At 38.7% G+C, this 27,293-nt stretch overlaps 1 protein-coding gene across 2 annotated transcripts in view; it reads left to right on the top strand.

The window, feature by feature from the left end:
- Positions 1-27,293, top strand: part of PPP3CA (protein phosphatase 3 catalytic subunit alpha) — a 187,999-nt gene that overhangs the window by 114,745 nt on the left and 45,961 nt on the right. For both annotated transcript variants that reach the window (XM_057418029.1, XM_057418028.1), the window contains exons 3-5: positions 16,267-16,391; positions 25,251-25,362; positions 26,658-26,803. In XM_057418029.1, the coding sequence (XP_057274012.1) occupies positions 16,267-16,391; positions 25,251-25,362; positions 26,658-26,803 (383 nt within the window). The remainder of the gene's footprint in view (positions 1-16,266; positions 16,392-25,250; positions 25,363-26,657; positions 26,804-27,293) is intronic.

Here is a 27,293-nt window from a genome sequence, read left to right as displayed (position 1 = left end):
CCTGAGCTGATGGATCTGCTCTTGATAGGTAGAGTACAAAAATTGGAGGACACCAGCAGAGTTTAAAGGCTTGGAGAGATGATTAAATTTTAATGCTGTTTTGCAGCCTCATACATGTTGGTTTTGTGTTACGAGGCTGCCACTTTCCACTTTTATTTTCCTGATGGTTTTCAGTGGAAACAACCACGTGCCTCTCCTGTTTTTCCTGTTTTTCTTTATTTTTGTTCCTTCTGAGTGCCGAAAATTACCATTCTGTGTGCACAATGATCGATCTGTTTGTGACAGAAGTTTAGGGGACAGGTAAAGGGACCTTCTCCAGCTCACAAGGTGCTCCTCTTGCACCTAGTGCTTTCCTCTCTTCTCCCATCATTTACACTATTTCTCCGGTTTGAGGAATGTATCCTTCAGCAATTCCAAAAGTGAATTTTCAGTTTCTAGAGGCTTAGTGAATTAAAATATAATTTAAAACCCAAGATACACTCTTGTATGAAATAGCTTTCTGTGTTTTAAAATGATAACAAAAAGACTTCATGCTCATTAGCAACTCAAACTGTGTCAGCCAGTAATCAATATCAGAATGCTGTATGTAAGTGAAAAACTGAAGTGAGGCTACAGGAAGTAGAAACAGTCTTTTTAAGTTATCCAATAAACTCTTTTACTGTTATGATTTACAATAGAAAAATATTTCTTGGTATCCCAGCAAACCGAAGTAGCAAAAGAGGCCAGTGCTGTCTGTTTCTTCTACTAAAGTTTGGATTCAACAGAAAAGCTGAGTTTTGCAGCCTCCCACGTGATTGCATTGTCACTAATTGAGTTTTAAATGTTGCAGTCAGTTTCCTGCTGTAATAATGACTTATGTCTTTCTAGTTAATAAGCCTGGATCATTAGAGCATCCATGTTCAAGGGCTGCCCTAACAAGCACAGCTGTCCTGCAGTCAGCTGAGAAGTGATGGTTCTTAACCCTTTTACTTAAAAAGGAACTTCCCAGAAATAGTGGAACACCTTCCACTAGACCAGGTTGCTCAAAGCCCCGTCCAACCTGGCCTCGAACACTGCCAGGGATGGGCAGCCACAGCTTCTCTGGGCAACCTGTGCCAATGCCTCACCACCCTCATAGTGAAGAGTTTCTTCCTAATGTCTAGTCTAGATCTCCCCTCTTTCAGTTTAAAGACATTCCCCCTTTTCCTATCACTGCATACCCTTGTAAAGGTAAACATGTGAGTACCATAAGCACTGAGAAAACAAGAAATACGTATTTATTTGGTGGTTGGTTTTGTGGGGTTATTTTTCCTCTTTGCAAATATTTCTGGAGGGTTGTTTTTTTTTCTGGAGAGACTATAGTCTGTACATGAGATCTATATGAGTCAGTTTGTAAATGGATAAAGATTTTAGTCTGAAGGGACTGCAGAATGCTAATGGCTTGCTTGGGTATAAACTGCCCACCAATTTCTTTAAATGGCAAAAATTATGTTCTTTATTTGAGGTTGGTTTATATAAGATAGTTATTTGTATTCAGTTATATACAGCAAGCCAGCCAAGGAACAAACTCAAGGAGTACAGTGAGTATTAAGAATCGTTGATCCAATGCAAATCATACTTGATCCTTATCGTTTACCCATTGTACTGATGAATCACTAAGTGCAATTTAAATAGTTTGGGTTTAGCAGAGATATGAATACCTGTGACAGAGCTTCACCTTAACAAATTTACAGGGAAAAAAACTGAAAACTGCTTTCTTCACTTTTGTAAAGCTTATGCCTGGTGCAGAATCCTTGCTAGACAGCACAAGTCCATTGCAGCTTTGTTTTCTTGATTGCCTTATTGCTGCTGTTTGTTTGTAGGGGTAGATCATTGAAGGGCTCAAAGAAAGTCCTGAGTCCTACCCTGCTGAAACTCAGGAGTGGAAGCAGGTCCTTGCTTGGCTTGGGAGGGACAGCTCAGACTCTCCTTATATTAGAGGAGGATCTTCTAGACCCTTCCCAGATCCTAGGATCCCCTGTAGCTGGTACTTGGTCTGTTAGTCCTTTGTGTAACTGATGTTCACAGTGAGTTTCTAAAGCTCAGTCCTCTGAGAGAAATTGTAAAAACAGCTGCAGCATTTTAGATCTTTGTGGTCCAGTTGCTTAAAAGCAAAGCTGAGCAGGTATTTGGAATTAACCAAGACTACTTTTTTCATGCCTTTTGTACTTTAATAATTCTGAACAAAGTATGAATGATTATGAAAAGTGTCGGTATGTTCACTTTTGTAGTCTCAATAAGGTGCTGTTCCAGAGAATATATACTTATCCTCCATGTCAGTGTTTTTGTACCTAACTGGCTTTTTGCTATATAGGGGTTTACTTTCTTTGTGGAAAACTCCAGTATTTCCTAGCTCTACATGCATTCGTTTGAATTAAGAGAACGTATATTTTTGGATTGTATTTTAGAATTGCGTATTTAGTCAAGACTGCATGAAAAAGGGGAAAAGAGATTGAAAACCTATTCTTTTCGACTTCTGATTTTTCATCAGCTCTACTTCCTGTGATGCATGGATATCCCTGCTTCTCTTGGACACCAAAAAGGCAGACCCACAATAACTTTCTTCTGTGGGTGATGATTTTCTGAAACCTGATTACCTTGCTTGTATGTTTTCTGAAGATAAGATCCTATCTATACTGACTCATATTTTTAGTCACGATGATGTGTCCTCTTTCTTTTTTGTAAGAATATTCCGTTGATTTGTTGGCCTTTTATTCTTCTGGTCAAAAGCTTTTCAGCTTTCTAGCAGGCTATTTATGGTAGACCATTGTCAGTTGAAGGTCTTTGATGAATTTTCTCTACAAAGTTCAATAATGTAAATATTTCAATTTGAAATAGATATATATATACACAAGAAAGTAATATAACATTTTCAATGAAAATACAGGTTATAAAACTTTTGGAGCACATGAAGACTTTTGAGTGTAATAAATACAGCTTTATGATCCAAGAGGTATTATTTTTCTTACTTGGCCAGGTGAAGGAGGCTAAAAAAAGAGACTGCCAAACAATTTCTACAGTTTCAGTTAAGCACAGGGAAGCTTTAACAAAGGTATGAATACATTGGGATTTTATTATTTCTATGTGTCTGAAAGGTTTCTGCCTTGCAATCAGTTCAAATAACCATGCTATTGCAATCCAGAGAGAGTAACAAGCCGCCTGAAAAATGACTGGAGTGCAAACAGTGCATTTTTTTTTTTCACTTGACAGTAACAAATCCATGAGAGAACTGTTTCCTTTGAATTGCTGGACTGCTGAGAACTAAATTTGACCGATCAGTCGTACTAACCAACACAAAGGAGAAGCAGTAGCAGCAGCAATCTGTGCTTCATAAAGGAATCTATAATGAGGGCAAAAGATTTTGTTTCATAAAATCAAGGCAACATGTTCTTGGGAATAACCTCTCGCTTGCAAGAAAGGAATAAAATAGCCAGAAATATGCACAAAAGAAAGACTATAAATTCCATCATGTAAATGCGCCTTCAGTGTAGAGGATAGAAGGTCAGCTATTCTGTAAGGGAACAATTTAGTTTAGGTACCTACAGATCATAGAGAATAAAGGGAATTAGACATTAACAAAGGAACAAATGAAATAGTAAATAAAGAAAAGCTGAGTGGACCCACTTTTTGTAGTGAAGGTCTATTGAACTCGGGTTTGGGTTATGATTTCTTGCCAGTGGAATGGTGGTAATATCAGTTCTTGGACCAGTTTTGACTCTCTTGAAAACTTACCTTAATTCTTTTTTTATTAGCAACAATGCACATTCTAAGCTCATGGAAGTATCAGTTGACCTATAAAGGCTTATAAACCAAGGGCAGATGCAGAGGAAAAAAACCTGTTGCTCAAAAAAGGCAAGGAGTCTTGTGTGTGGCTGTTTTCCTTACGAATGACAGCCATTTTATTGCAAGAAAATCTGTAAAAATGCTGGGTTAAGTGCATTTGCCCATAATGTGTGAGAATATTTTCTTTCTTAGTGAAGGATTTCAATGTTCTAGTGAAGGATTATGGTCAGTGTCTCCAATAGTTGCCTTGATAAGGGCCTGTGGTTTTGAGCGCTTCCTTGGGTTTCTGCTTGACTTTCACCAGCGATTACACAGCTTCATTAAGCAGAAGCATGTACTGTCGAGGTCAGTTTGTCACCAATCTGCATGGATGGAACCTCACAGCCTGTAAGAGGTAGTAGAAAGCGGCATTTCTGTCTGAAATCTAGTGTTAATGACAAACACCCCACAGATCAATAACACTCTAGATAAAAAGTTTCAAGTCAAAGGAGTACTCTGTGAGCACGTCCAAGTGTTTCCTTTTTCCAAGTAATTTTTCACCAAAAACATTTTTGTGGTCCTTGTTTTCTACAGCTTTGAACTGAATTTAAAGCTGGAAGAAGTGCCCGCTAAACAAATGAAGAGATGGGAAAAAGAAAGAAATGCAATTGTTTTAATATCATGAAAAGGATTTAAAGTTTTCAAGACAAAAGTAAACTAAACTGTGTCTGGATTTGGGGTTAGTATTGTAGTAGTTGTAACTGGCAAGAACATTTTCTGGAATGAATTAAACTGATAATGTATTTGATCTTAGCCAAAAGTAGACAATGTTCTTTCTGAAAAATGAGTCATTCTGCAGAGCAAGAAAGTTAAAGAGGGAAGTTCTGAAAGAAGGGCTTAGCTTCTTCAGTAACTGCATGAACACAGAAATATATCGCCAGTACCCAACTTGAATGGAATAGAAACAGGGTAATTGTAATCTTCTAGTGCCCCATTAGAGCATTATTTTGCTGTATGATCTGACAGGGTATTGTTACATTGTACTATTCAAAAGAGTATCTGCATTGTGGTCTAAAATAATGATCACTGTTCTAGTTATCACAGTGTGTCGTGGAACTACAGCTGATATTAGCCCACTGTGGGCTTCTCCTTCTAAAATGCAATTTGCCTTTTTGCTCTGGAAGTAAATATTCATTAGCAGTACTCTGCTCCTTAAATACATCATGTCTTACGGAGCTGGAGTATTGTGCTTGTATCTGGTACTGGTTCACACACCAGCCTCCAAAGAGCAGTAAGCACAAGGGACATAGTTTCAGAAGTGACTTCAGTTATTAAAAAAAAAATAATATTTTTTTTTTCCTTGTATGTCATATTTTTGGTGATTCTGTCAACTTATTGTAAAATCTAACAGATAGGTTGGATTTTCTCCTTGAACTAGGAGGACTTGGGGTTTAGGCTGTTTATGCTGTCCCAGTGCTGAGAAGAGCTATGGTGTTAATACAAACAGGTAACTCTGGAGAAAGATCTCAATGGGTATTTCCCCTTTTTTTGGGAATAGTCAAGAAACTTTACTTGCACCCCAGATGAAATACTGGTTTACTTATCAAACAGCTTTTTCTTGGTCAGCGTGACTTCACAAAAATGCAAATTTAGGAAGTAACTTGCTTATCTGGTTTATAGCAGTTTGGAAATCCCTGTAAGAGAAGGTCTATAACAACAGAAGACCAGCTTGTGTTAACTGAGAGCAGCCGGACCAAATTTGACCTAAGCAACTGATTGAAGTCAGTGCTAGTAGTTACTTAGTGAAGCTGTGTATATTCAGATCTTTGAAGCCAAGGACAAGTAGGAAGAAAATGGACATTGTATACAGTAGGTGGACCCAATCATGTTCTGGTTTGAGCATTACAGTAGCGTGCAAAGCCAGGAACTTACCTTTAAAGTCACATCAGATATAAGGCTTTAGTTCATTTTGTACAAGCAGTCTTTTGGTACAGCCATACAGGTATGGGCTACTCTGCCATCAGAAACAGAGTGGTTTTGCATTAAAATGATAATTGTCTCTTCTGGTGTATGGTACCATAACATCCTGCTGATGGGACCTGCTTCTTTTGTGTTTAGGGTTGGAATTGCTCTCTCAGAAAGGATCTTGTGTTTGAGGAAGTTAGTTGCTGGTCTCAGCTCTTGTGTTTTGTGTTAAAACACGTCCTTGTTAATGTGGTTGCTTTAAGAGGAAACATTGCATTTTCAGATGCTTCCTTCATTATACATGCTGGATTTAAATGGATGTACATTATATGTTAAAACAAAATTTCATAAAGTCACATAAACAGCTGCATATTTAGATTATATATATGTCCAGGATTCTGATGTTCCATTTCCTTTGAAACCAGATAGTCTGGGAAGTGCAGTTGAAGAAGTAGTCGTTTAGCTCCCATCAGAATTAATGAACTCTGTGGCTAGATCCTCTGAACTTCCTAAAAATCTTGTCCTTGCAATATAGAAAGCTGACTTGGGAGTTCATTTGATATCTGTACATGTAGCTTCTTATTAAAATCCAGAGTCTGTGAAATTAGTTTTCTCATCTGGAACTGTAGCTGGAGTATTATCAGTCTGTGTGTATCCTGGTTGAGCGGTCTGATCTTCCATGATCCGTTTGGCTGAGGCTGATTCCAGTGGAGGCCTTTATCCCTCAAGTGCAAAAAATAAGGCGGTAGAGATCTTTGGTCAGATATATTGAATTCACATACACTTAATTCATGTATCAAATTTAACCTGATCAAATGTCAGTGAAATCCTCTTTGCCTGATTGCTAAGATATTAAACATTTTTCTACCTCCCCTTAGAATGTTTGGTCTGTAACTCTATTAAAAATGTATCTGATAACTCTGTATTAGAAACCTGAAAATTGTCATATTTGAGATTACTGATAGACTACAAACCTGGAGTATCATAAATGCCAATTCAGTGTAATAGATTTTTTCCCTATTTTTTTATCTGATATTCTCTTTCCAAGCTATTTTCTGATGGTGACCTTTTCTTGTTACCTCTGTTTCTGAACAGCAGTACTCTGTTGCCTCCCAAACCAGCTTACTGCATGTGATGTAGTTAGTGGCTGTCTGCCAGAAAAATATTTATTCTCTGTTCTTCCATTCCTCTGACTTTGTTTTTTGGGGTTTTTGACTCCCCAAGCAGGCACTGGGGAGAAAAAAAATCTCTATATATTAGGAAAGACTGGCTGGATTGCTTAAGGAGCATGGTGCAAGAGCTAGCCCAAGTATGCCTGGGTGCCACTCCTAATGCTACCCAGAGTCCTCTCTAAATGATGTACGCTCCTTATATGCCTGATGAGAAGGTTATATAAAGGTTTTCTCTGGAACAAGATGATCTTTAAGGTCCCTTCTAACCCAAACCATACTATAATTCACATTGGGTTTAGGGTCAGCATATTAATTTAACCACCTACTCAATATCATGTTTAGGTGTATATTTTCAGTAAGAGGAAATGAATGTGGTCAATTGCTCCTTGCACTGGCTCCGCTAACTGTCATGTGAGCTTTCACCAGGACATAAATTACTATGGAAAGCTTTCTCTTAAAAGCACTTTCCTCAACGGTTTCATTTTTCACCAACAAGTAGATTTGTATAAAACTTTGGTTATGGAATTTAGATTCTATAATTTTAAAAAGTCATCTTATGTGGCTTGAGTTGCAATTGGGAAACTTGCATGTTATTTGATTTCTTTATATACTAGCACGTGAACAACTCTACTGTAGGGTTAGATTAAAATAATAGCTCAAGCCCATTAAAAATGTGGGTGCAAAAGCTGCAGGTAAAGCTCAGTAGGTCTTCACTGCTGGTTCTTTTCACTCATGGCTCTGAATACAGACCATAAAGCCCAAATGCTGAACTTCACAGAATTTCTTTGCAGCTGTTGTACTGGCTTCTTCCACTCAGTGTGTGTGCAAGTATCCGTATTGATACTGCTGGCTGCTTATTAGGATTTTTAGAAATAATATTTTGTTTTCCTGTAACATCTGTTCCTGGGAAATACAGGCAGAGTGCTTTAGATCCAGAGGTAATGAGCAAATGCATTTGAGTCAAGCAAATGTTTGTTTTGCACTGATAAGACAAATTGTTGTGCTGCAGGAAGGAGGATGCTTTTTGTTATAGAGCAATGATTCTGATTCTTAGTGAAACACTGATCGGGGGTGGGATGGAGCATAAAGCAGGTCTGCAATGGCACAGAATGAGGAAACTGTGACAACAGATGTTATCCACAGGTGAAAATGGAAAATATATGTTACAAGCCAACATGTACATACCTTTTTATGTGGTTAGGTTTTTAGACGCAGGGTATTCATATAATGAAACTTGACATGCTAATGGTGCTACCCATAATATCTTGTAAATTGCTGGGTGCTTGGAAGGTAATTGGAATGCAGTCTATTAGGGTAATACTGCTCTAAAATTCTACAGTAAGAAGAACAAATAAAGATACTATCCATAAAGCACTTGTAAATACCAAGGGCTTCTTTGGGTTTTACATAACTATCATTCATGTAATACCAGTGCCTTTGTTTTAACCTTACTGGGATTGAGATTTGTGCTCCTTAGACAAATACTAACTGCAAAGAAACCTGAACCTAAGACTTGAATTAAATCATCAACAGCAACAACAAAAATCACATTAAATTGTGAAGGACCAGCTACAAACTACTTATAGCGGCAAATTGATGACTCTGGAAAAATATTGTATAGCAAAAAACTAATGGGGATCTCTTCAGTCAGATTAGTGAGAAAGATGTAGCACTGGGTATTTCTAATAGTGAACCTATAACCTGTATGTTATACATGGACAATACTGCAGTCCAACTTATGCAAATAAAAACTATTTCCAGAATAAACCACAGCATTGAATTTTATGCTTTTTTCTATGGAGCTGAGCATATTTGAACTTCTCCCCTTCAAAAGCCCCTTCACGTTTTGCCTTGTTTCTCCTGCCCTGAATTTCCTAGAGCATCACGTATAAAGCCAGGCTGTGCTTGCTTCTTGTGCAGAGCTTTCCTTCCTCATTGAAAGGACTCTCTTCCTCTGGTACATTGAATTGAATGGAGCAATATGAGGACGTGTTGTTCCCTCTTTGGCTGTTGCTGCCCTCCTACTGACCAAACATGTGACCTTATGAATTATTGAACTTCCCAAGGCCTTTGTTTTTTACATTTGTAAAACTGAAGATAAGAGAATTTCCCTATTGCTATAAATAACCTTGACCTAAGGATATGAGCTGGAAATCCTGACCCATGTACCAGTGAAGCACTTTCCTCGCAAATAAAGATGGAGTTATTTGTGGAATAAACATTGCTCCCTGATACTGAGGGTGCATTAACAAGAGATAACAACAGTGAATTTGTTTTTCCATTTGCTATGAAGGATGCTCTGGGGCAGCTTGAAGCTATGAAGAATGCTTGAAGACGTAGAAGGGGAAGAGCTGGATCTTTATTTGATGTGTAGAAGAGTGAATGCTGGTTTACTCCCATCCTGTTTCATTTCTTTACCTGTGACCTGGTTCAGCATCTTCTGGTATATGTGATGACAGCATCTTTCATCTTGGAAGAAAATCTGTAATATAATCTCTAGATCACCATCCCATTTCTACTACATCTCTGCTATGTTGCTTTGACACCTCACTGCTGTGACCCCCACTTACTCTACTGAAAAATTCAGCTAGGTTTAGGAGCATGGAGGGAAAGATTTTTTTTCTCTGCTGGTGCAGGTTTTGCAGTACTTGGTAAAGTCTGTTTCCTAAGACACTATTGCTTCTATTATCTCTTGTATATACAAAGGTGCTCCTCTTCTGGCCAGTATGTACATGGCTTTTATTTCGTTTTGAGGCACTGCAAATAATTTTGTGATACAAAAAGTAATTTTGTGGATCTATTTTTAAAACCTTTATGCTGAAGGTACCTTTGTAGCCTTAGCATCTTGAAGGGCTTGCTGCCACATGGTTTAAGGGTGGTGGTATTTTTTGCTTCTTCCTTCACCTGAGAATATTAATGGCTGTTGTCCTGAAGGTCGTTTCTGATGTCATGTTTTCCTTTCCCCACTCTTTTTCACTCTACCTCTTCAAATCAAGTGTCATTAATTTGTTCTAGCCTTCAGGGGATGGTGGGAGAAAACCAGCTCCTATTACAAGGAGTCAGCGTGGGTTGATCTTTACAGACACTAGCAGTTTAAGTGCTGGCAGAGCAGAACACAGTAGAGACTCCTCATGTGTTGCACAGAAAACAGCTTTTTCCCAAGATGATACTTTTGTGGTTTTTTCTCAGTACAAAGGAGGAAAGTGGCAACCAAACAATAGTGTCAAAGGTGGTGTTGATGATCTATTTGTGGTTTCCTTTGCTGTACCCTTATGTCTAATGGTTTCTGGCTTTATCTTTGGTGAAGCAGGCCTCTTTATGAAATACACAATTGCAGTTTTTAGTTTATGTCAGTTCATTCTGGTACTATAAACTTACCAATTTGCATGCAGTGCTTGAAGGGAAAAGACAGATGAAAGCCTATTATAATGTTAGATAACCAAATATGAATATGAATGAGATCATGCTTTCTTTTAGAAATACAGAACTGTGTTGTTCAGTACACTTAGTATAACAAACATTCATATGAAAGCCCATTACGTTGAGTCTAGTAGATGTTTTCTTAGGATAATAAGTTACCTAGTGAGCTGTCTAAATGATTCTGACTTTAATTTCAGTAAGTAATGAAGTCTGCAAATTCTTTAAACATCTCGCTTCTAAACTGAAACAAAACTGCATAACTACAAAAAAATGCATGTAACTTAGCCACCGAGTTTGTGTCTTCAGTAGCACTTTAGCGAGAAGCTGCAAATAAAAACTTGGAGTTTCTGCTTTTATTTTGTACTTCTCCTTCCTCCTTGTTCTCCAAAAAGTAAGGGAGAAAATTGATCAATCTTTAGCAATTAAAAAAAAAACCAACACCACAACAAAACAAACAGCTGAGAACATGGAATGGAACTATGGCATTTTGAACATTTCATACTGCTGTGCAAAATATAATGCTCCTCAGAAACACATACACTTGGAAGCAAAGCTCATTCAAGCTCAAAGATTTGTGTAATCAAAGACACGTGACTTATATGTGACTTTGTTCTTAAGTCTTAGGAAAAATGAGATCCTTCTGGTTAATACTTGAGCCTTTCAGGAGCAATACAGTAGTTTTTCTTGAAGCACCTAAGAATTTTATGCATATAGCTCTTGCATGTGTTTTCCCTCATATTTATCAGTTGGCTAAGGAAGCCCATTCTTTGACTCTTCAGCTGCAGGAGTTCACCTAGTTGGTTTTGCTTTGCTTTTTTGTGTCCACTATTGCTTGTAAGTACTCCTTCCTCACTTGGCTTCTTCATTCAGCCTTTGGTCACATTTCATTGCTCCAAACTACTTCTCTGGAGAAATGATGGGGCATACTTCTCATTGAAGTGAAGCACAGCCTCTTGGAGCTCAGTGCAAAGACATCCCTATCTCAGTGAATCTAAAGAACAAGTTGTCAAGTGATGGATAATATTCCCTACAGAGTTGGTATCTTTTTTAAAAGATGTCTTTTCTGTGTTGTTGTTAATTGTCACACATGTATGAGTTTGCAGATGTTGCTTCTGAAGCTGATGACGGAGTGAATACCTGTTTCTAATCCCAGATAATATTTGAAGATGGGAATATAATCTTGTGATACATGGGATTCAAATTCACTTGAAACAGTAATGATATTTTATTATCAGATTACAGTTCTACACCAATTAAGTGCCTGTATATATACATATGATAAATGACAAAATAAGTGCAGCAAATTGACTGTTGCAGATAGAAAAAAATTAATATTAATATACTACAAATATAGGTTTTGTTCTTATTATCCATCTGGAATTGGAAACCACACAGAATAATCTCTGGACTGAGTTTGTATGTAGTGAAGAGCCATTAGTTATCCAAAGGAGGTAGCTGAAAAGCGTTTTCAGACTTACTTGTGCCAATAACCACTGAGTCCAAATCACTGCTCTGCCACTCTTACTCTGTAAGATGGCAATACCACTGCTAAGGTTTGCGTTTCCTTCACTGCAAATACAATTTGAACTTAATGGTTCCTGTTCCAATATTGCTTGTTCCCTTGACATAAATCAGAGGGACATCCTCTTAGTCAAGCCATCAGAAACATTTGTGCTAGTATGAAAATTTCTAAAAACAAACACATTAAAAAAAATTCCCTTTTCTCCCTCATGTCCAATTTTTATTTTCATAATGTTATTTTATAGACAATTGCTTTGGGAAAGTTCTGGTGCTGTAGCGTAAGGTGGCATAGTTTGGTTAAATTACCCATTATAAGAAGCAGGAAAAGCTGCTCAGAAACATGATTTTTCAGTAATTGCATGGGCAGGCCTGTGAACTTGAATCTTTTGGAGGGGCCCATGTCTTCTCTGAAAACTTCCTCAACAGAGGGAAATTTCTAAGGAGTCTACAACCAACCAATATTTCTTAGACCTTCTGACTGCACCAGTGGAATTCAATAGGAGATCAGTTTAAAACAGCTTGAAAAAATGCCCTTACACAGTGTGTCATGCAGTTCTGGAGCTTGCTGCCCTGAGAGGTCAGGTAGGTAGATGCTATTGAGAAGCTCAGACAAACTCACAGGCATCAAGTCTGGTGCCTGAACTCATATCTGGAAACTGTAACTCAGTGGAAACACTGTTGGTTTTCCTGAGCTGGCAATTTAAGGATATAAAGAAAGTTGAAAAGCACTGTATAAATTAAGCAGTCTTTTGGGGGCTGGAGGGGGGCAAGGAAATGCAAATGCTGTCAAATTATTTACTTATCATAAATTGATGAGTGTGTAAATGCCATGACTCGATGGCACTTTTGGGAAACCAGTGACATAGGAAAATATGTGAATTTCTAATAGAAGATACACCACCCGGTATTCCTCCTTCTGATAAATTTTGTCGTCTGCTTTTAATGTTAATCCCACACACATGCAAACCGTGTTTTATGTTCCCCATCTTCATACTTTAAATCCATAAGTATGCTGATCCTGGAGATCTTCATTAAGAATTGAATTTCTTGCTTCACTGTCCTGGGTTCTGTTTTGTTGTTATGTGGTGGAAAATTGTTCATATCTCTTTGAATGCACTGTTTGACAGCAAATGTTCCAGTACCCAAAGAGGGCCTGCACAAGTATAAAAAAGGACATTTTGCACAAAATTAAGAGGCATGTCAGATACTATGGTAATGCTTCTGCAAGAGTAAACATGAATATATAATAAGAAGTGTGCTTTAAAAGTTTTTCTCTGTAATATGAAGGGGGAAGGTAGTGAACTTGAAAAGCTTTGTAGAGGCAGCATGAAACCCATCCTTTACACTTGTGGTGGGACAGTGCTGCATCTTTGTTTGTGATGGGAAGCTGCAAGACAGAGTATGAAGGGAATGGCAGAATTATTGGCTGATGGATGTTTCTGCCTTTATGACTGAAGACATAATGCTGGATCTCTTCTGCCCCAGCATCATGAAAGATAAAACATTGACCTGGCTGCCTGGGAAATCTTCCAGTTTGGAGTATTGTAAGAATTTAGAGTTGGAAAAGAAAGATGGCGGATCTATAGCTTTAGAGGTAGTTGCTTTTACACTGTAAATGGAGTGTAATACTGTACACATACAAAATTGCCCTTTAATTTGTTTGTAAATAAGGCCACCATCAAAATTTGAGTACGCAGGTTTTATATTGTAAGAATGCTTCAGGTCTATACACATAGACGTGCGAAGTGTAAGATCTTTAATCTATTCCAGGCAAAATAACTAATTGAATTAACTGAATGCAATATTGTAGTCTTTCAGTAGGAATTCTGAGATCTGGCCATAATAAATTCTCAATGTTAACTCTTGAGAGTCTTCCTTCCACTCTCTTTACCTGCTGATTTTAAGCTTCTCTTTTGGAATTAATTTAACTGGCAGGGTTTTTTAATTTTTTTTCTGGGTATGTTTCTGCATCTGTTGTGAAGTACAGAAAGAATAGCCTAGTGTTTGCAAGGTGCCTGGAGTATCCACTGAGTATCAATTCTCAAGTCTCGTTTGAACTTTGCAAGTCATGGGACTGCAGAGCTCTGGGCTTTTTGTTTCTGTCCTTCTCACTGGTTTCTTCTCTACTTTTCTGACTTGTGACAAATTCATGGGCATACATCTATTTGGAGGAAGCCTTCTAACCTTCCTGGTTTCTCTGTAACGGCCTCAGTGTATTTACCTGTTCACACATGTCAGTATAACAAAAACCCCAAGTCATGTTTCTTTGTGCTGTAGTGGAAGAGCAGAAGTTAAATCCATTTAAAAGACTTTCAGTCTTGTTCAGCTCTGGGATTTTGCAGTTGGAGCAAATGGGGGTGGGCGATAATTGGTAGAGCCATGCAGTTATATAACAAAAAGCTTTCTTGATGGAAGTTAGGAGAGCAGATTGCTTGGCCATCAATATGCGACACGTGTTTTTAATCTTCCCACAGTGTCCACACAGAGGAGTTCAGTCAGGCACTGTATGTTGGTTTGGTAGATTGCTGTGTTCAAATAAAAATGCTATCAACAGATTTCCTTAGGGGTACAATTATTGGGGTTTTTTTAGGGAAATAGAGGCGGTGTTATACCACTTGAGGATTTAAATAGTATTTATTCTGCATGATTAATGGCAGATATTATTCTTAGAAAGAAATTATAACTGTTGATGGATCTCAATATGAAGGTTGTCATCTAAAACACTTGTGGGGGTGATCAACTAGGAAAAAGAGGTTATACAATCTAACAGTACTGCATGCTATTTTATGTGGAAAACACACTGTTATCATAGAAGAATGCTCAGATAGCCAGCACTCATACATTGCGTCACCAATTTCATATAAATATTGAGGAAAGCAGTGACTGGCACATCTGTGGTTTTCTCTGTACCTGGATGGGGTGGGTGGTTAGTTGGTTTTTGTTTGAATGGGGTTGGTTTTGGTTTTAGTTTTTTTAATGGAATGACAATATTGATGCTATTGTTAGTGTACACATTCAGAGAAAAGTGATAACAAGTAAAAAATACAGTGAGATACTGGACTGAGATGAAAGGCAATAACATACAAATACTGCACTGAGAGTTGGATTTGGTGTTACAGTCGTCCTATATAGTTCTTCTGTATCTGTGTGGAGATGTGACTTCAGTTTCTCTGTGGCATGTGGCAGATGTGAGGTTTGTTTACCTGTGATGGAACAAGATCGTTACATCAGAGAGAGCATCTTAAGTCTACTGAAGCTGTGTTGCTGTTGCAAGATGAGGTCTGTCTTGGACCCTGGTTTATTCATATGGTTTATTCAGTTTCTTTGTAATCACCCTCCCAGTCTGAAAATCAGAACTCTTTTAATTTTTTCCCTTTTTTTTTTTTTTTTTTGTGAGTCATTGAAATGCGAACTACTCTCAAATGACCTCAGTAACAATCAGGGCTGTTACCGTTTTCTTTGTTAAAGGATTATTGCCAGAAAAGACCTAAACTGGGGTGGTGGTGGCAGTACGTTCTCTTCTTCCCTTGGGTAGACGAAACAAGGCAAAGCAAAACAAAGCAGCTTTTCACACAGCACTGTTAGTTAAGCTTCCATGGAGTCCTCCAAAAGCATCACCTACCTTCTTGCAGGTGCTTAAAACCACCCACCACAGCAAGTTTGTAATTTTGTGAGATAGCTGAGCCAATTTCTTTAACTCCAAGGCACAGAAAGCGATATCCCCACTCATCCCCAGCTACACATCTCTTGTGCTCAGTTATGTTTATTGGGGTTGCTCTTGCTAGGGAAAGCTGCTGATTAGATTGACTTCATTGCAATGCATTGAAACAGATCATAATTACATGAGGGTAAATAAAATGGTAGAGGTTAAAGCATGAAAAACAAGTGTCCTCTTGTGTAAGGCATGCTTTGGGAAAGCAAGCAGGCTATTTTCCTATACAGAAACTAGAAGACAGAAATCTGTCAGTTTAACCAGTGGTGTGCACAGGACAGGCACACTTTGTGTTGCATGGAAAGCCTATTAGGGTTCGTTTGAGTTTAAGACTAGGAGAAATAGAGGAGTAATGTCAAAAAAAAAAAAAAAAAAGAGTAACCTTGCTTGAACATGTTCTGTTTATCAGGATGTCTTTTGGTTTGTTTTCCTGCTATTGCCAGTATTGTGTGCTCTGCTGGGCAGTAGGAATGCAAATAGCTATGGAAATAGTTGGTAGCCTTTTGCATGCGTATACATGGATGAATGTCATAGAAAAACAGCTTCTACTGAGCAGCTGCCAGCTCTCACTGGTCGTTTAACTAGAGGATGATGCAAAAAATTAACACATTTCTTATAAGAGAGTGACTTCAGAATGTCTGTGCCTAAAATGATCTTTGTGTGGTCAATCTGAACGTTGCTGCTTTTCTCTTCTAGTTTGTGGAGACATCCATGGTCAGTTCTTTGACTTGATGAAACTGTTTGAAGTGGGAGGTTCTCCTGCCAACACACGGTATCTCTTCCTGGGGGACTACGTGGACAGAGGGTACTTCAGCATTGAAGTAAGTTTCTTATTTCTGTTTTTGGCTGTGAAACTGCTTGCAGCCTATTGTGTATATTTAGCATCATAATTTAACCAGTTCAGGAATACTGAAGCTTTTCACAGATGCCACTTGTGAGCAAATGAAGTCGGCATCAATGCCACTGTTGGTGTTTTCATAAAGGTTGTTTGATATCCAGCTAAATCCCACTGTATCTGTGCTGTAAAACTGACAGAGAATGGACCTTCATGCTAATCAGTGGCCATCCAAATCCATCACAGAACACAGTCTGTTTTGCAGCTTGCGCAAGCTAGATAGGATGGATAGACATTAGCTATAGGAAAGAGACATAATATAAAAAGTAAATTAACAACTCGTAGCTTAGCTTGACTTCTAGGTTTATTTGATCTGAGTCTCCTGAATGCAAACTTTTATGAAAATTGAAGGACTAGGTAGGGAATAAATGGGGCAAAAAGCCTGCAGATAACATGCTGTGCTGGAGAGAACAAATGGGTTCTGTTTAGATATGGTATGCAGGAGTGTATTGTCTTTGGCTTTTAATGCAGCATGTGAATCCACAGAGAAGTGATGCACACCCTCAGGTTGGTGGAATGTGGAGGTCAAATGACAGCATCTTTAGTTGGCTTGCAAACGAAACGGTGTCCTCTCCACCCTGCCCACCTTTGACTAAAAGCGAGTCAAATACCAAGCACAAATCCTATATTCCAGTGCTCATAAACCAAACCGCACTATTTCTTCTGTGTTGCTGCATGGTTTTACAAACTGACAGATGAGGTGCATAATTATCAAATAAAGCCTCACCTGGTTTTGTTCACCCAGGTCGTAGTTGATCTAGTCATTAACAGTCAGAAACCCCTGCAGTGCCTTTTGAGCCACAGCTTGACTCCTTTCTCTGAAAAGTTCAGACTTGAACCCCTTCCGAGTCAAGGGAGAATACCCATTACCTGTTAGAAGCAGTATAGGTCCTCTAATGTATGACTGTTTGTCTGTGACTAGGCATGATGGCAATATACAAGAATACATATACTGCTGTTTTATTATACCACATTTTACTATGCTGTTGCCATATTGATATAAAAATATGTAATCCCAAGCTGCCAAGATATTTATAATGTGTTTGTAAAATGGATCAGTGCATTGTCTGGCCGGTGTTGTGTTTATAGAATAAAGAGAAGTTTCTTAAAAAGAGTCAGTAAAACTACTTTTGCTACATTAGTCATTATAAAACTTAATATAATATGTTAACAGAATCTTTTGGCACATTTTCCAGATAGAAATATGCTGTTCCAAGTGCAAATGCTCTCAAAACTTAAGAATTGCAAGGTTCTCTCTTAGTCTCGTACTGAAGTGACTTCAAGGTGCTGAGCACCTTGTTTGTGGCTTTTTTTTGAGCCCTGTGTGCCTGCTTCCTCCATTCTCTGACCCATGGTGAGCTGTGGATTACCACGTTTGATTGCTTAGGGAAGGTTGGGAGTATGAGGAATGACTTTACAGGCTTAAACCATTGTGCTGCTCAGTCTTAAGCTACCGTTTTTCAGTTGCAATGACCTAGATTGCATCTCCTATAGACTTTGACCAATCCCAGTTGCATCTAGAAGAGGAGAGTTTTGTCTGCATTTTTATATGTGCTTTTAATGTAAGAAATAGAACAAGTGGATTGCTTAAGCTTTCAGGTGCTTGTCTGACAGTTTGCCAAAATCTGCTCCAGGGTTATAACTAATTAAACACAATAGCAAGCCATATAACACAAAGCAAAATAGCTTATGGGTGGGGAACAAGCTCCTTAAAATTCCTCATTTAGCAATCTGCACACACACATTTAGCAAATTACATTTGAATTTAATTTTTCCCTTCTGAAACACTACTTTTTCACTGGAAGGGGTATTGGCTTGCACCAGCACCAAGGAAATATCTGAGCTATTGCTTGTATTATTCTTTTTTGTATGTAAGGTTCTGAATTCAGTACTTTTTTTGGTCACGTAACTGATTCTTGCCACCTGTCACCTTGATTAAAAAGTACTGAAAGGAAAGGCAGGTTTCTGTTTCATAAGCGTATTTGGATGTAGAGCTATGTATTCAGGCATGAACTCGGGACAATAAGGAATGACAAGGAAAGGAAAATGATGAGGAATGCAGCTTGGCATGTTGGGGATGGGAGGGTGTGCTTTCTATAGAGAAGAGGCCCTGAGCATATCTAGCAGGCACAAGCTCTTGCCAGTACTTTGTGTAGGAGAGGTGATGGTGGTAAACAGTCCTAGCATGATCTCAGTGCACACTTCTACCAGGTCAGTCACGCAGTGATCTTTATTCCATCAGTCTGCTGGCTTGCCTTTCTGCTATGTAGGCATGAGACTTGCAGCTCTGGGGTCTTTCCAAAAGACTGAAGTAGCTGGTCCAAGCTACTAATCACAAAATCTCCTTGGTTGCCATGTGATATCTAGTGTAAAAGTGATACCATTGAGCTTAAACCTAGCTGAGTTCTGGTTAGTGGGCGAGATAATCCTCGTCTGTGGGCTGCAAAGCAAAGCATTTGGGAATCTTCTGGATGAAAGGTACTACATAATGTAAGCTATTATCATTAAGAACAGAGGAAGAAATTGCGTAAGGTAGGTGGAAGGCATTTGATAATGCAGAGGGAAAAAGAGAAAAGTGTTTATACAAGGCGCTGAGCAGAAATTACAGTCCTTGCCCCATAGAGCTTTTGATCCAAGGACTCAGTCCTCCACATGTGCTCCATTTTTACCATGGCTTAAAAGGGTGTGTGTGTGTGTTTTGTGCCTTTAAAATTAGTTTTAAGCAAGGTGTCACAGGATGAGAGACCAATAAAGGAATTGCACCAGGTCAAATAAATGTCAAAATTGTAGGTAGAATGACATGAGGTTTCTTGGCACAGAAGAAACTGTAGCTGTACTCTCTTTTCCGTTTGACCTCTTGGCAGAACCTAAGCATTTCTTCTCTTAGAATAACAAATTTCTGCAAGTCGCAATATCTGATAAGGTGCACTTGTTTCCTTGGCTCCATGGCTGGTAACATTTCCGTGTTGTGCTTGTGTGCTGTTCCAAGGGGTTGACTCCAGAGTAGAAACCCCTCAGTCCCCACTTTAAAAGAAGTTTTATTGTCGTGGAGAAAAGAAACCCAAATGATCAAAACAGAGGGCTATTTTTAACTCCAAAGAATATTAAAATGGTTCTGCAGGAATGGGTTGTAAGGAAGAATGACTTCCTGAGTCTGAGGACTCTTTTGAAAGGCAGACGTAAATGCCATATGGTGTAGGGAGAAGTATACATACTTCCCCTTGCTTTTCATCACAGCCTTGGGAAAATTACAGAGTAAATATTGACTCTAGGGATTAATAATATTATAGAATCATAGAATGGTTCGGGTTGGAAGGGGCCTTCAGAGGTCATCTAGTCTCAACCCCCTTGGAATGAGCAGGGACATCACCATCTAGATCATAACCGCATTTAGCCTGGCCTTGAATATCTGCAGAAATGCACATCCACCACCTCTGAGCAACCTATGCCAGTATTTTGCCACCCTCAGTGTAAAGAATTTGAACTTTTGGAATTATTTTCCTGCTCAATCTCACATAAAAAAGTACAGGTTTAAATGTCAATTGAGTATCAAGGTACATAGTGATCACTTTTTACAGAGCAGATAGTGAAGATATGCAGAATTAAACCAATATTCAAAACTAATAAAGCTGGAATTGTATTTTATCATTCAAAATGCAAAGACTGAAATTACAGGAGGCACTGGTTTTGTGGTATTTCCACTAAGTGAGGTCTTTGGAGTGAGTCTGGAATTTGATCATTAGACTTTTTATCAATTAAAAAAGCATCTGGTGCTCGATACGCACCTGAACTCAGTGAACTGTTAGAAGTTATTAACTGGTCTCTCCCAAGAAAATAATTAAGTAAATTCACATTAGTGAACTGTGGGTGAAGTTAATGCTGGTGAAAGTGCGTGTTTATTGTCTCTCAAGTCTCCATGCACTTTCTCGGCCTTTGTTAGTAGAATAAACACCTTTCGGTTTCCTTTGTTCTAGTGTGTTAATGTTTCCCAATAAACAGTTTATTTGAAAATAGTTTTGGGTGGACAGTAATAGATCACTGGTGAAGTCAATTGATTTTTTTCACTTCTCTCAGAGCAACAAGAATCCTGATACCTTAATAATCCTAAATTTTTCTGGCCCTTTTCTTCTGTACAACAGTAGCAGATACGTTTCTCTGAAGCAAGAGTTTGCATCTTGTAAGATCTTACATTTTTGCTGGGCTGTGCTCCTCAGAGCCGTGAATATTCAGAAATTCAGCAAATTCATATTATTTCTGTATATATTAGATTGCCAGACTGGAGCATCTGTTTGCGTTAGGGCCATCCTTGCAGCTTGCCTGGTCCTGTGCCAGCTCTTCCTAGAGTGAGTTCCCAGCATGCCAAGATCCCCTTTCGGCTGCAGGGAGAGAACATGGGAAGGTATCCTGGAGGCTGCTCACACTGTTCCTCCTTCCCCACCTCCACCCCCCACCGCCCCTTCCATCTCTTTGAGGAACCTGTCTTCACAGAAGACGGCTGGGGCCAAGATGCAAGGTTCAGTGGGAAGAGCGAGGACCTATTACAGAGGTACAGAACTTGGGTACCTATTTAGAAAGTCCTAACTATAAAAATTAGAGGGACATAAAAGAAAAATAATTTTCTAGCCACTTCTTGGTTGAAGAATTGGTCCTTCCTCTTTGGTCATTTTGAGGTCCTTCCAAAGGCTGAAATAGGAGTGATGTGGTCTAAATGCTTAGAAAAGAGTATAAGGCAAGTAGCAATGTTTTGATGATTGCTTTTAATCAAATCATCTCTGGGACTAGCTAGAAAAGAGTCTTGCAATAACTGAAGCGTCATGCAGATATCAAAGCAAGACCTTGCATCTCTTGTGAGTATTTTGTTACAGATGCAATGTATCTATTTCTCTCTGAAATAAAGCCCTAATAAATAGTCATGCCAGCAGTGTGAATGCGGTTATGTGTGTAAAAAATAAAAAATACATGGTTTCCTTTGGGATAGTTACTCCATTGTAGAAAGCTGTACCTCTACTGTGTATTGCTATGGTATAATTATTTTAATGCAGTTAAATTAATGCAATTTTTATATTTAGGTGTGGTGTGTTTTAGCTACAGAGTGAAGAAACTATGCCAAAATACTGCCCCACAGTTCACAAAGCATAAGTAGAGGCCTTAACTCAAATTATCCTTTTGAGTATGAATTACCTTGCATTTATTCACACTTAATTTCAGTTGCTGGGGGAGTGCCCAATGCCATCAGTCATGTGGAGGGAGAGGTGGTCTTTTGTTACCCATACAAAGCCACACAGCTAACAGAGCAAGCTACATCTCTTGCCTCCTGGCATGATCAGTGCAAGAGCACTCAGAAGTGAGTGTGCTGTGTTACTGTGGGTTGCTTTGGGTGCAGTCTAGTGGCAATGGTAAATATATTCTCCAGGTTGCTTGTTTTGAGCACATACATTGAGATGCGTACAAGAGGTCTGGGGCTATTGGTTCCACTTTTCAGGAGGTGCTGAGATGTCAAATTGTGCAAAGGCTCAAATTCAGCATGCAGTAGTGGGGTTAAATCCAAAGTCCATTTTGAAAATATGTGCCTTTGGCTTACACAGTGCTTAATTGCACAGACCTTTTCTTTCCTGATGCTTAGGCTGCCAGAGCCTCAGCAGGAAAAAAGCTTGACTACAGGAGCTATGAGGTAGGCAGATTATCTCTTTGTTATAAACTTATCTGTTATTTCAATAGCTGAAAGACACCAAGTGAGTAAGCAGAGCTGTAGTTTGATGGCTGATGGCTGGCATTTAAGAGATGTAACGTTTTTTCCTTTTTTGATAGTATGAAATGAGACACACCAAAAACGCTTTAGAGACGTCTGGATTGCAAGGTTGCTGCTGTACCTTTTACATAGAGATACAGCAGAACTGATATGTAGTGTATTCCTGATGAAAGAGTTGGAGGGGGGAAAAAAAAGAGATTTTAAAATTTTGTTATTGGGAAGCAGTATTACCAAATAATTGAAGATTGTAAGCTCAGATTTCCAACAGGGGCAAATGACGATGAGTCTTTTTACTTAAGTAAGAATTATAATATGCAGCATTTGGAAAAAAATATAAAACCAGAATGTTTGCTAATTGTATGTTGTTTGGACATAAGTTTTTTGTGTGTAAGCGACTTAAAAGTTCAAAAGCCATAAAAGATTATCACCCTTGTATTTGCTATTCAGTTTGCAAAAAGCAGCTGCTTATTAGTTCTTGTTTACTATTAAGATACCACATCACTGGACAACTGGAGTTATCTAAGCAAAATAAGCCTTCAATATTGTACCACTAAAAACAACAGGAACTGTGAACAGGGGACTTAACAGTACTTGAATAGTGGCAGGAAACCACAGAACTTTCTGGACTGCATTGATCCTGTTATCTTCTCTGTTTCTAATGAGGGCTTCAAAGGAAGCATAGAAAAAAGAAATCTATGATAAGCCAATGTGAAGAGATCTACCCGCATGCAGGTACCAAATGTCAAAAAGATAAAACTTCTGGCTTTCCTTCTTTTCCCTGCTACCCAGATCTGGATGGTATTTGAAGTGCCTAGTGCACCTTTCAATCTTGCCAAGGCTTTATGAAAATGAAAAACTTAGTTATAAGGGAAATGTAACTTTTTTCTTTATTAATAAAGCATTTCATCTAAGCACTAACCACTGTGGTTCTCTAAATTATAAGGTGCTTTGGCAGGATTAGAAGCTCTAAGGTAACTTAGATACAACTTTGAAAGCCTGAATTTTTCTTGCATGGATGGAGATGTCACTTTAAACTTCTTGTCTCACAACATGTACGTCAAATTTTTTGCATTAGCCAGGAACTTGAGAGAAGTGGAAGGTTCTGGGAATTCTTGGAGGAATGAAGAAGTCATCATCAAAGAGCTCAAGAATTGTGCTGGTGATGTGCAAAAGTACAGGCTTCCTTCCTTCCCCATGGAAGTTAAATCCTCACCCCAAGTATGGTGGAGCTTGCACAGAGAAGCAGCCTTCCTCAGGCAAACCCTTTGCAGTAGTTTTGGGCCACAGCAGATAATTCCTGTGACTTAACACCGTAATTCCATGCTGCATTATGTCAGCGTGATCTACCTGGTGTTCTGACTTCTCACTTCTTGCAGTGGCAATAACACCTGGGAGGTGGAAGAGGTGGTGTGAGCTGGGAGGTCTTCCATGTGTTTCCAAGGGGAAGGATTAATTTTGCCAGTCTTGAGGGATGCAGCCTGTGCTTTCTGCTCTTTTTACCTGGCTCTGGAATCTATGAGTAGCAGAACAGAAATTGCAGTGTGCAGGCAGAGCATCCAGATGTTTACATATAATAACTTTAAGACAAACAGTAATAGTATAAAACCCCTGCTGCTCTGTAATTATCTATGGATATGGATAGGGTAAGGTTTAGCACCGATACAAAGATGTTGCATCCTTTTTTCTTTTCTGTTTTTTAACGATGAGGACTGTTGAAGCAGAAGAGGGAGAAGAAATCAAAATGTTGGGATGTGATTATTGTAATTATGCTATTTATCAAGACATTCTGAATTCTAGAAGGGAATTTATACTGTACAAAGTAAGAGGCATTACACTGACAAAAATGCTGATTTTGCTCTAAGCAGAAGCCATGGTTAGGAGTACATTCTGCATTTCTAACTACTGATTATTAAGTTAAAGTAAATAACTTTTGTTGAAAGAACAAAGGGAAGTGTTAGGAAGTATTTGCAAATGAAGGGGGGGTTGACACCTTTTGTTTCTTGTGCAGCAGTTCTTCAGTTCATGGATATTTAAGAAAGAAAGGGTTGGAGTAGAATAGTTCAGTTTTCTGCCTCATGTTTTGGGAGGCTGTTGTGGTCTGTACATTTTTGGATATGGTGGACTCATCTCATGGAATGAATGATTTCCATGAGCTTCCTTGGAGCTGTAAGTTTGTCAGCCAGGTACCTGAGACAGGTTATCTTGAACAAAGGATAAATGAAGCTTGCAAGTTTACTCATTTGCAAGAGTGTCATAATACTTTAGTATCATTTCCATGTCAGTTCTGTTTTTCAAAACACCTATTTTAATCGGATGGTTTCAAAAGGTCTGAGCAGAGATTAGCATCTCTGAGTCTTCTATTTTATCTTTAAAAACATGTCTAGGAGAAATGTCATCTCAAATAGAGATCTTCTTGAAACATAAAAGGCTTTATAGAAACTTTGCAGTAACTTCATTTAATACAAAAGTCTTGTAGTTTTTTCTTGTCTGTTTGCACGGAACAATGTTAAGTGAAAAATGAACAAGCATTCACATTACAACTGTGTAATACTGGAAGCTAAGGTATTTCCTGAAGTGTGGGTTAAACTGTTCTAGGGCAACTTTTCCTTAAGATGGGAAATGCAGATCTTCCTGACTGTGAATGTGAAATGCAGTGAAATTGCTTCTGTGATGGGTTTCTGCTTAACCTGCCAGGTGGAGAGTGTGCACTTCGTTTTAGAGATGCACAGCGATTACTTCTTGATAGCTGGGCCACTGAAAGCAATGCATGGCTGAACAGGGAGGTACCACTTAGCAAAAGCAGGAAAACTTAATCTGAATGTACTGATCCTGGTTTCAGCCAGTCCAGGCTGAAGGGCAGAGAAATGTTTGCAGGTAATGGGTGAAAATAGAGTAAAGTTAACCCATTGAAAATAAATGTTTCACACGGAATACTTTCTCTTCTAGGTCTTTTATGGGGGGGGACACGGGACACAGGACATAAGTGCTTGAATTAGGTTGTTAATTATTAATTATGTCTTTGTTTCCAATTTGCAGTGTGTGCTGTACTTGTGGGCCTTGAAAATCCTTTACCCCAAAACACTGTTTTTACTTCGTGGGAATCATGAATGTAGACATTTAACAGAGTATTTCACATTTAAGCAAGAATGTAAGTCTACCTTAATATTTCTTAACTCCCTTTTCAACAGCTTGATTTGTTATTTTGTGATTATTTGATGCTGTTTACCATCAGTGATTTAAAATATACTTTTCTTGTTAACTGTCATTGAATTGTAATTGCTGTTCCCTGGGAGGGAACATCTTGCAGGGCAGGGGAGGGTGTCTCAGTGTTGGAGAAAGGAAGAGGTTAGACACCCCTCGGCAGGTAATGACCTATACAGACCCAGGGCTGTCATCACTTGGTGCTGCAGGTACGGAGACACTTCAGCTTCCCAGCCAGCCTGGCCTGGGAGGCAGCCTGGGGCTACCACAGGACCATCTGGGCCTCAGTGCTCTTGGTGAAATCTGCTACTTTTTGCAGTGGCTGACAGTTTGCTGCTCCACACAGCAGCCTGGCAGTCAAAACCTGCCAGCGCACCAGCTCTGGCACCTCTGCAGCAGCTCTCTGTTGCTAGTGGAGGAGGTGACATCTTACCCTGTCTCATCTGTAGAAGGGAAAAAATGCAAGGAATTTGTATTTTTGATTGTTTTTTTTCCCTCTGAATGCAGTGTTTTCACATTTACCCTGTAAGTAGGCTTGAACTTTTTGGTACGTGCTTTTTACAGTAATTCCTTTCTGTGTTGCAAGAAAGGATTTGGTGACACATAAAAAGCTCATTAGATGCAGACCTTCACCTGCACAATGAAGCTTTGTATTTTTTTCGGAGGCACTGTAAACTGAAGCTCTTGCAATAGGTCTCCATTCCCTTTTCGCATCAAGGGTAAAGGAAATGTTAATTGGCGCAAAGGCCTCATGGTTTACTGAGTTTAATATGCCTATTGGTAAATTAACATTTCAGCTTCATTGTACCACCTCGTTCATTTCATAGTGGCATTTCTATAGGTAATTAATTCTAAGGAACTGGGCCAAAGTTCTGATTACTTCATGGAGAGTATATTGTGTCATAATGATGACAACCAGCAGACTTATTAAGGCTTGCCCTATAGATTTCATGGCAGGCTATAACGGTATTTTATTATTGCTTGTTTACACTTAGTTTTTTTTAGCAAGATACGATAAACTTGGCAGAACTTTGATTAATTTCACCTCAGAGTCTGAGGAATTTTTCCAGCAGTGAATAACAATAATCTTAAAGAATATTTTGCATGAGGCAAGCTTTGGTACAGTCTTCAATGCAAGGGAGAGCAGTGAAAACAAGATTTGAGTTATTAAGCAGCATCCTAATTTATTTTTTCCTCTTAAATATTGATGGCACTTCCTGACACCATCTTAATCTTTAAAAGGTAAAATCAAATATTCAGAGCGTGTATATGATGCCTGCATGGATGCCTTCGACTGCCTTCCCTTGGCTGCTCTGATGAACCAACAGTTCCTGTGTGTACACGGTGGCTTGTCTCCGGAGATCAACACTTTAGATGACATCAGAAAAGTAAGTCTGAATAGTGCTTAGGTCTAATAGGTGAACAGTTAATTGCCAGCAACTAAAACTTGGCTCCTTTCTCAATGTTGTTCATTTGTGTAAGATGCTGGTATGTCATTCTGACACTCGGGTTGACATTATTGCCTTTTAAAGGTCTTTTTAAATAAAACATAAAAGGAATTGCAGCAATTAGTCCCATTTTATTGAGGTAAGGAAATCACCAGCATCCAGTAAAACAAAGGATTTACCGTCTTTGTGTTCTAAAACAAAAAAAAAAGTATTAGGTACGTAAGTAATTACAAGCTAATGAATACATAGTATGAATTTAAGTACTGTCTATTACCACAGTGTAAGCACACCATCTGATTATTCCTTGTGCCTTGTTAGGCATTCTGTACTTTCTTGGCAAAGAGACAAAATATAGCTCTACAAAAACCTCACAATACTTAAAACATTTAATAAAAAAGTATGGTATGATTGCAATGAGTACAGTAAAAAT

The sequence above is a fragment of the Pezoporus wallicus genome, unplaced genomic scaffold, assembly GCF_028554395.1.
Source record: "Pezoporus wallicus isolate ANWC-B61680 ecotype Strahan unplaced genomic scaffold, APGP_CSIRO_Pwel_v1 contig_6999, whole genome shotgun sequence".
NCBI lineage: Eukaryota > Metazoa > Chordata > Aves > Psittaciformes > Psittacidae > Pezoporus > Pezoporus wallicus.
The sequence above is the reverse complement of the archived record's forward strand: the minus strand, read 5'-3'. Positions and strand labels throughout refer to the sequence as shown.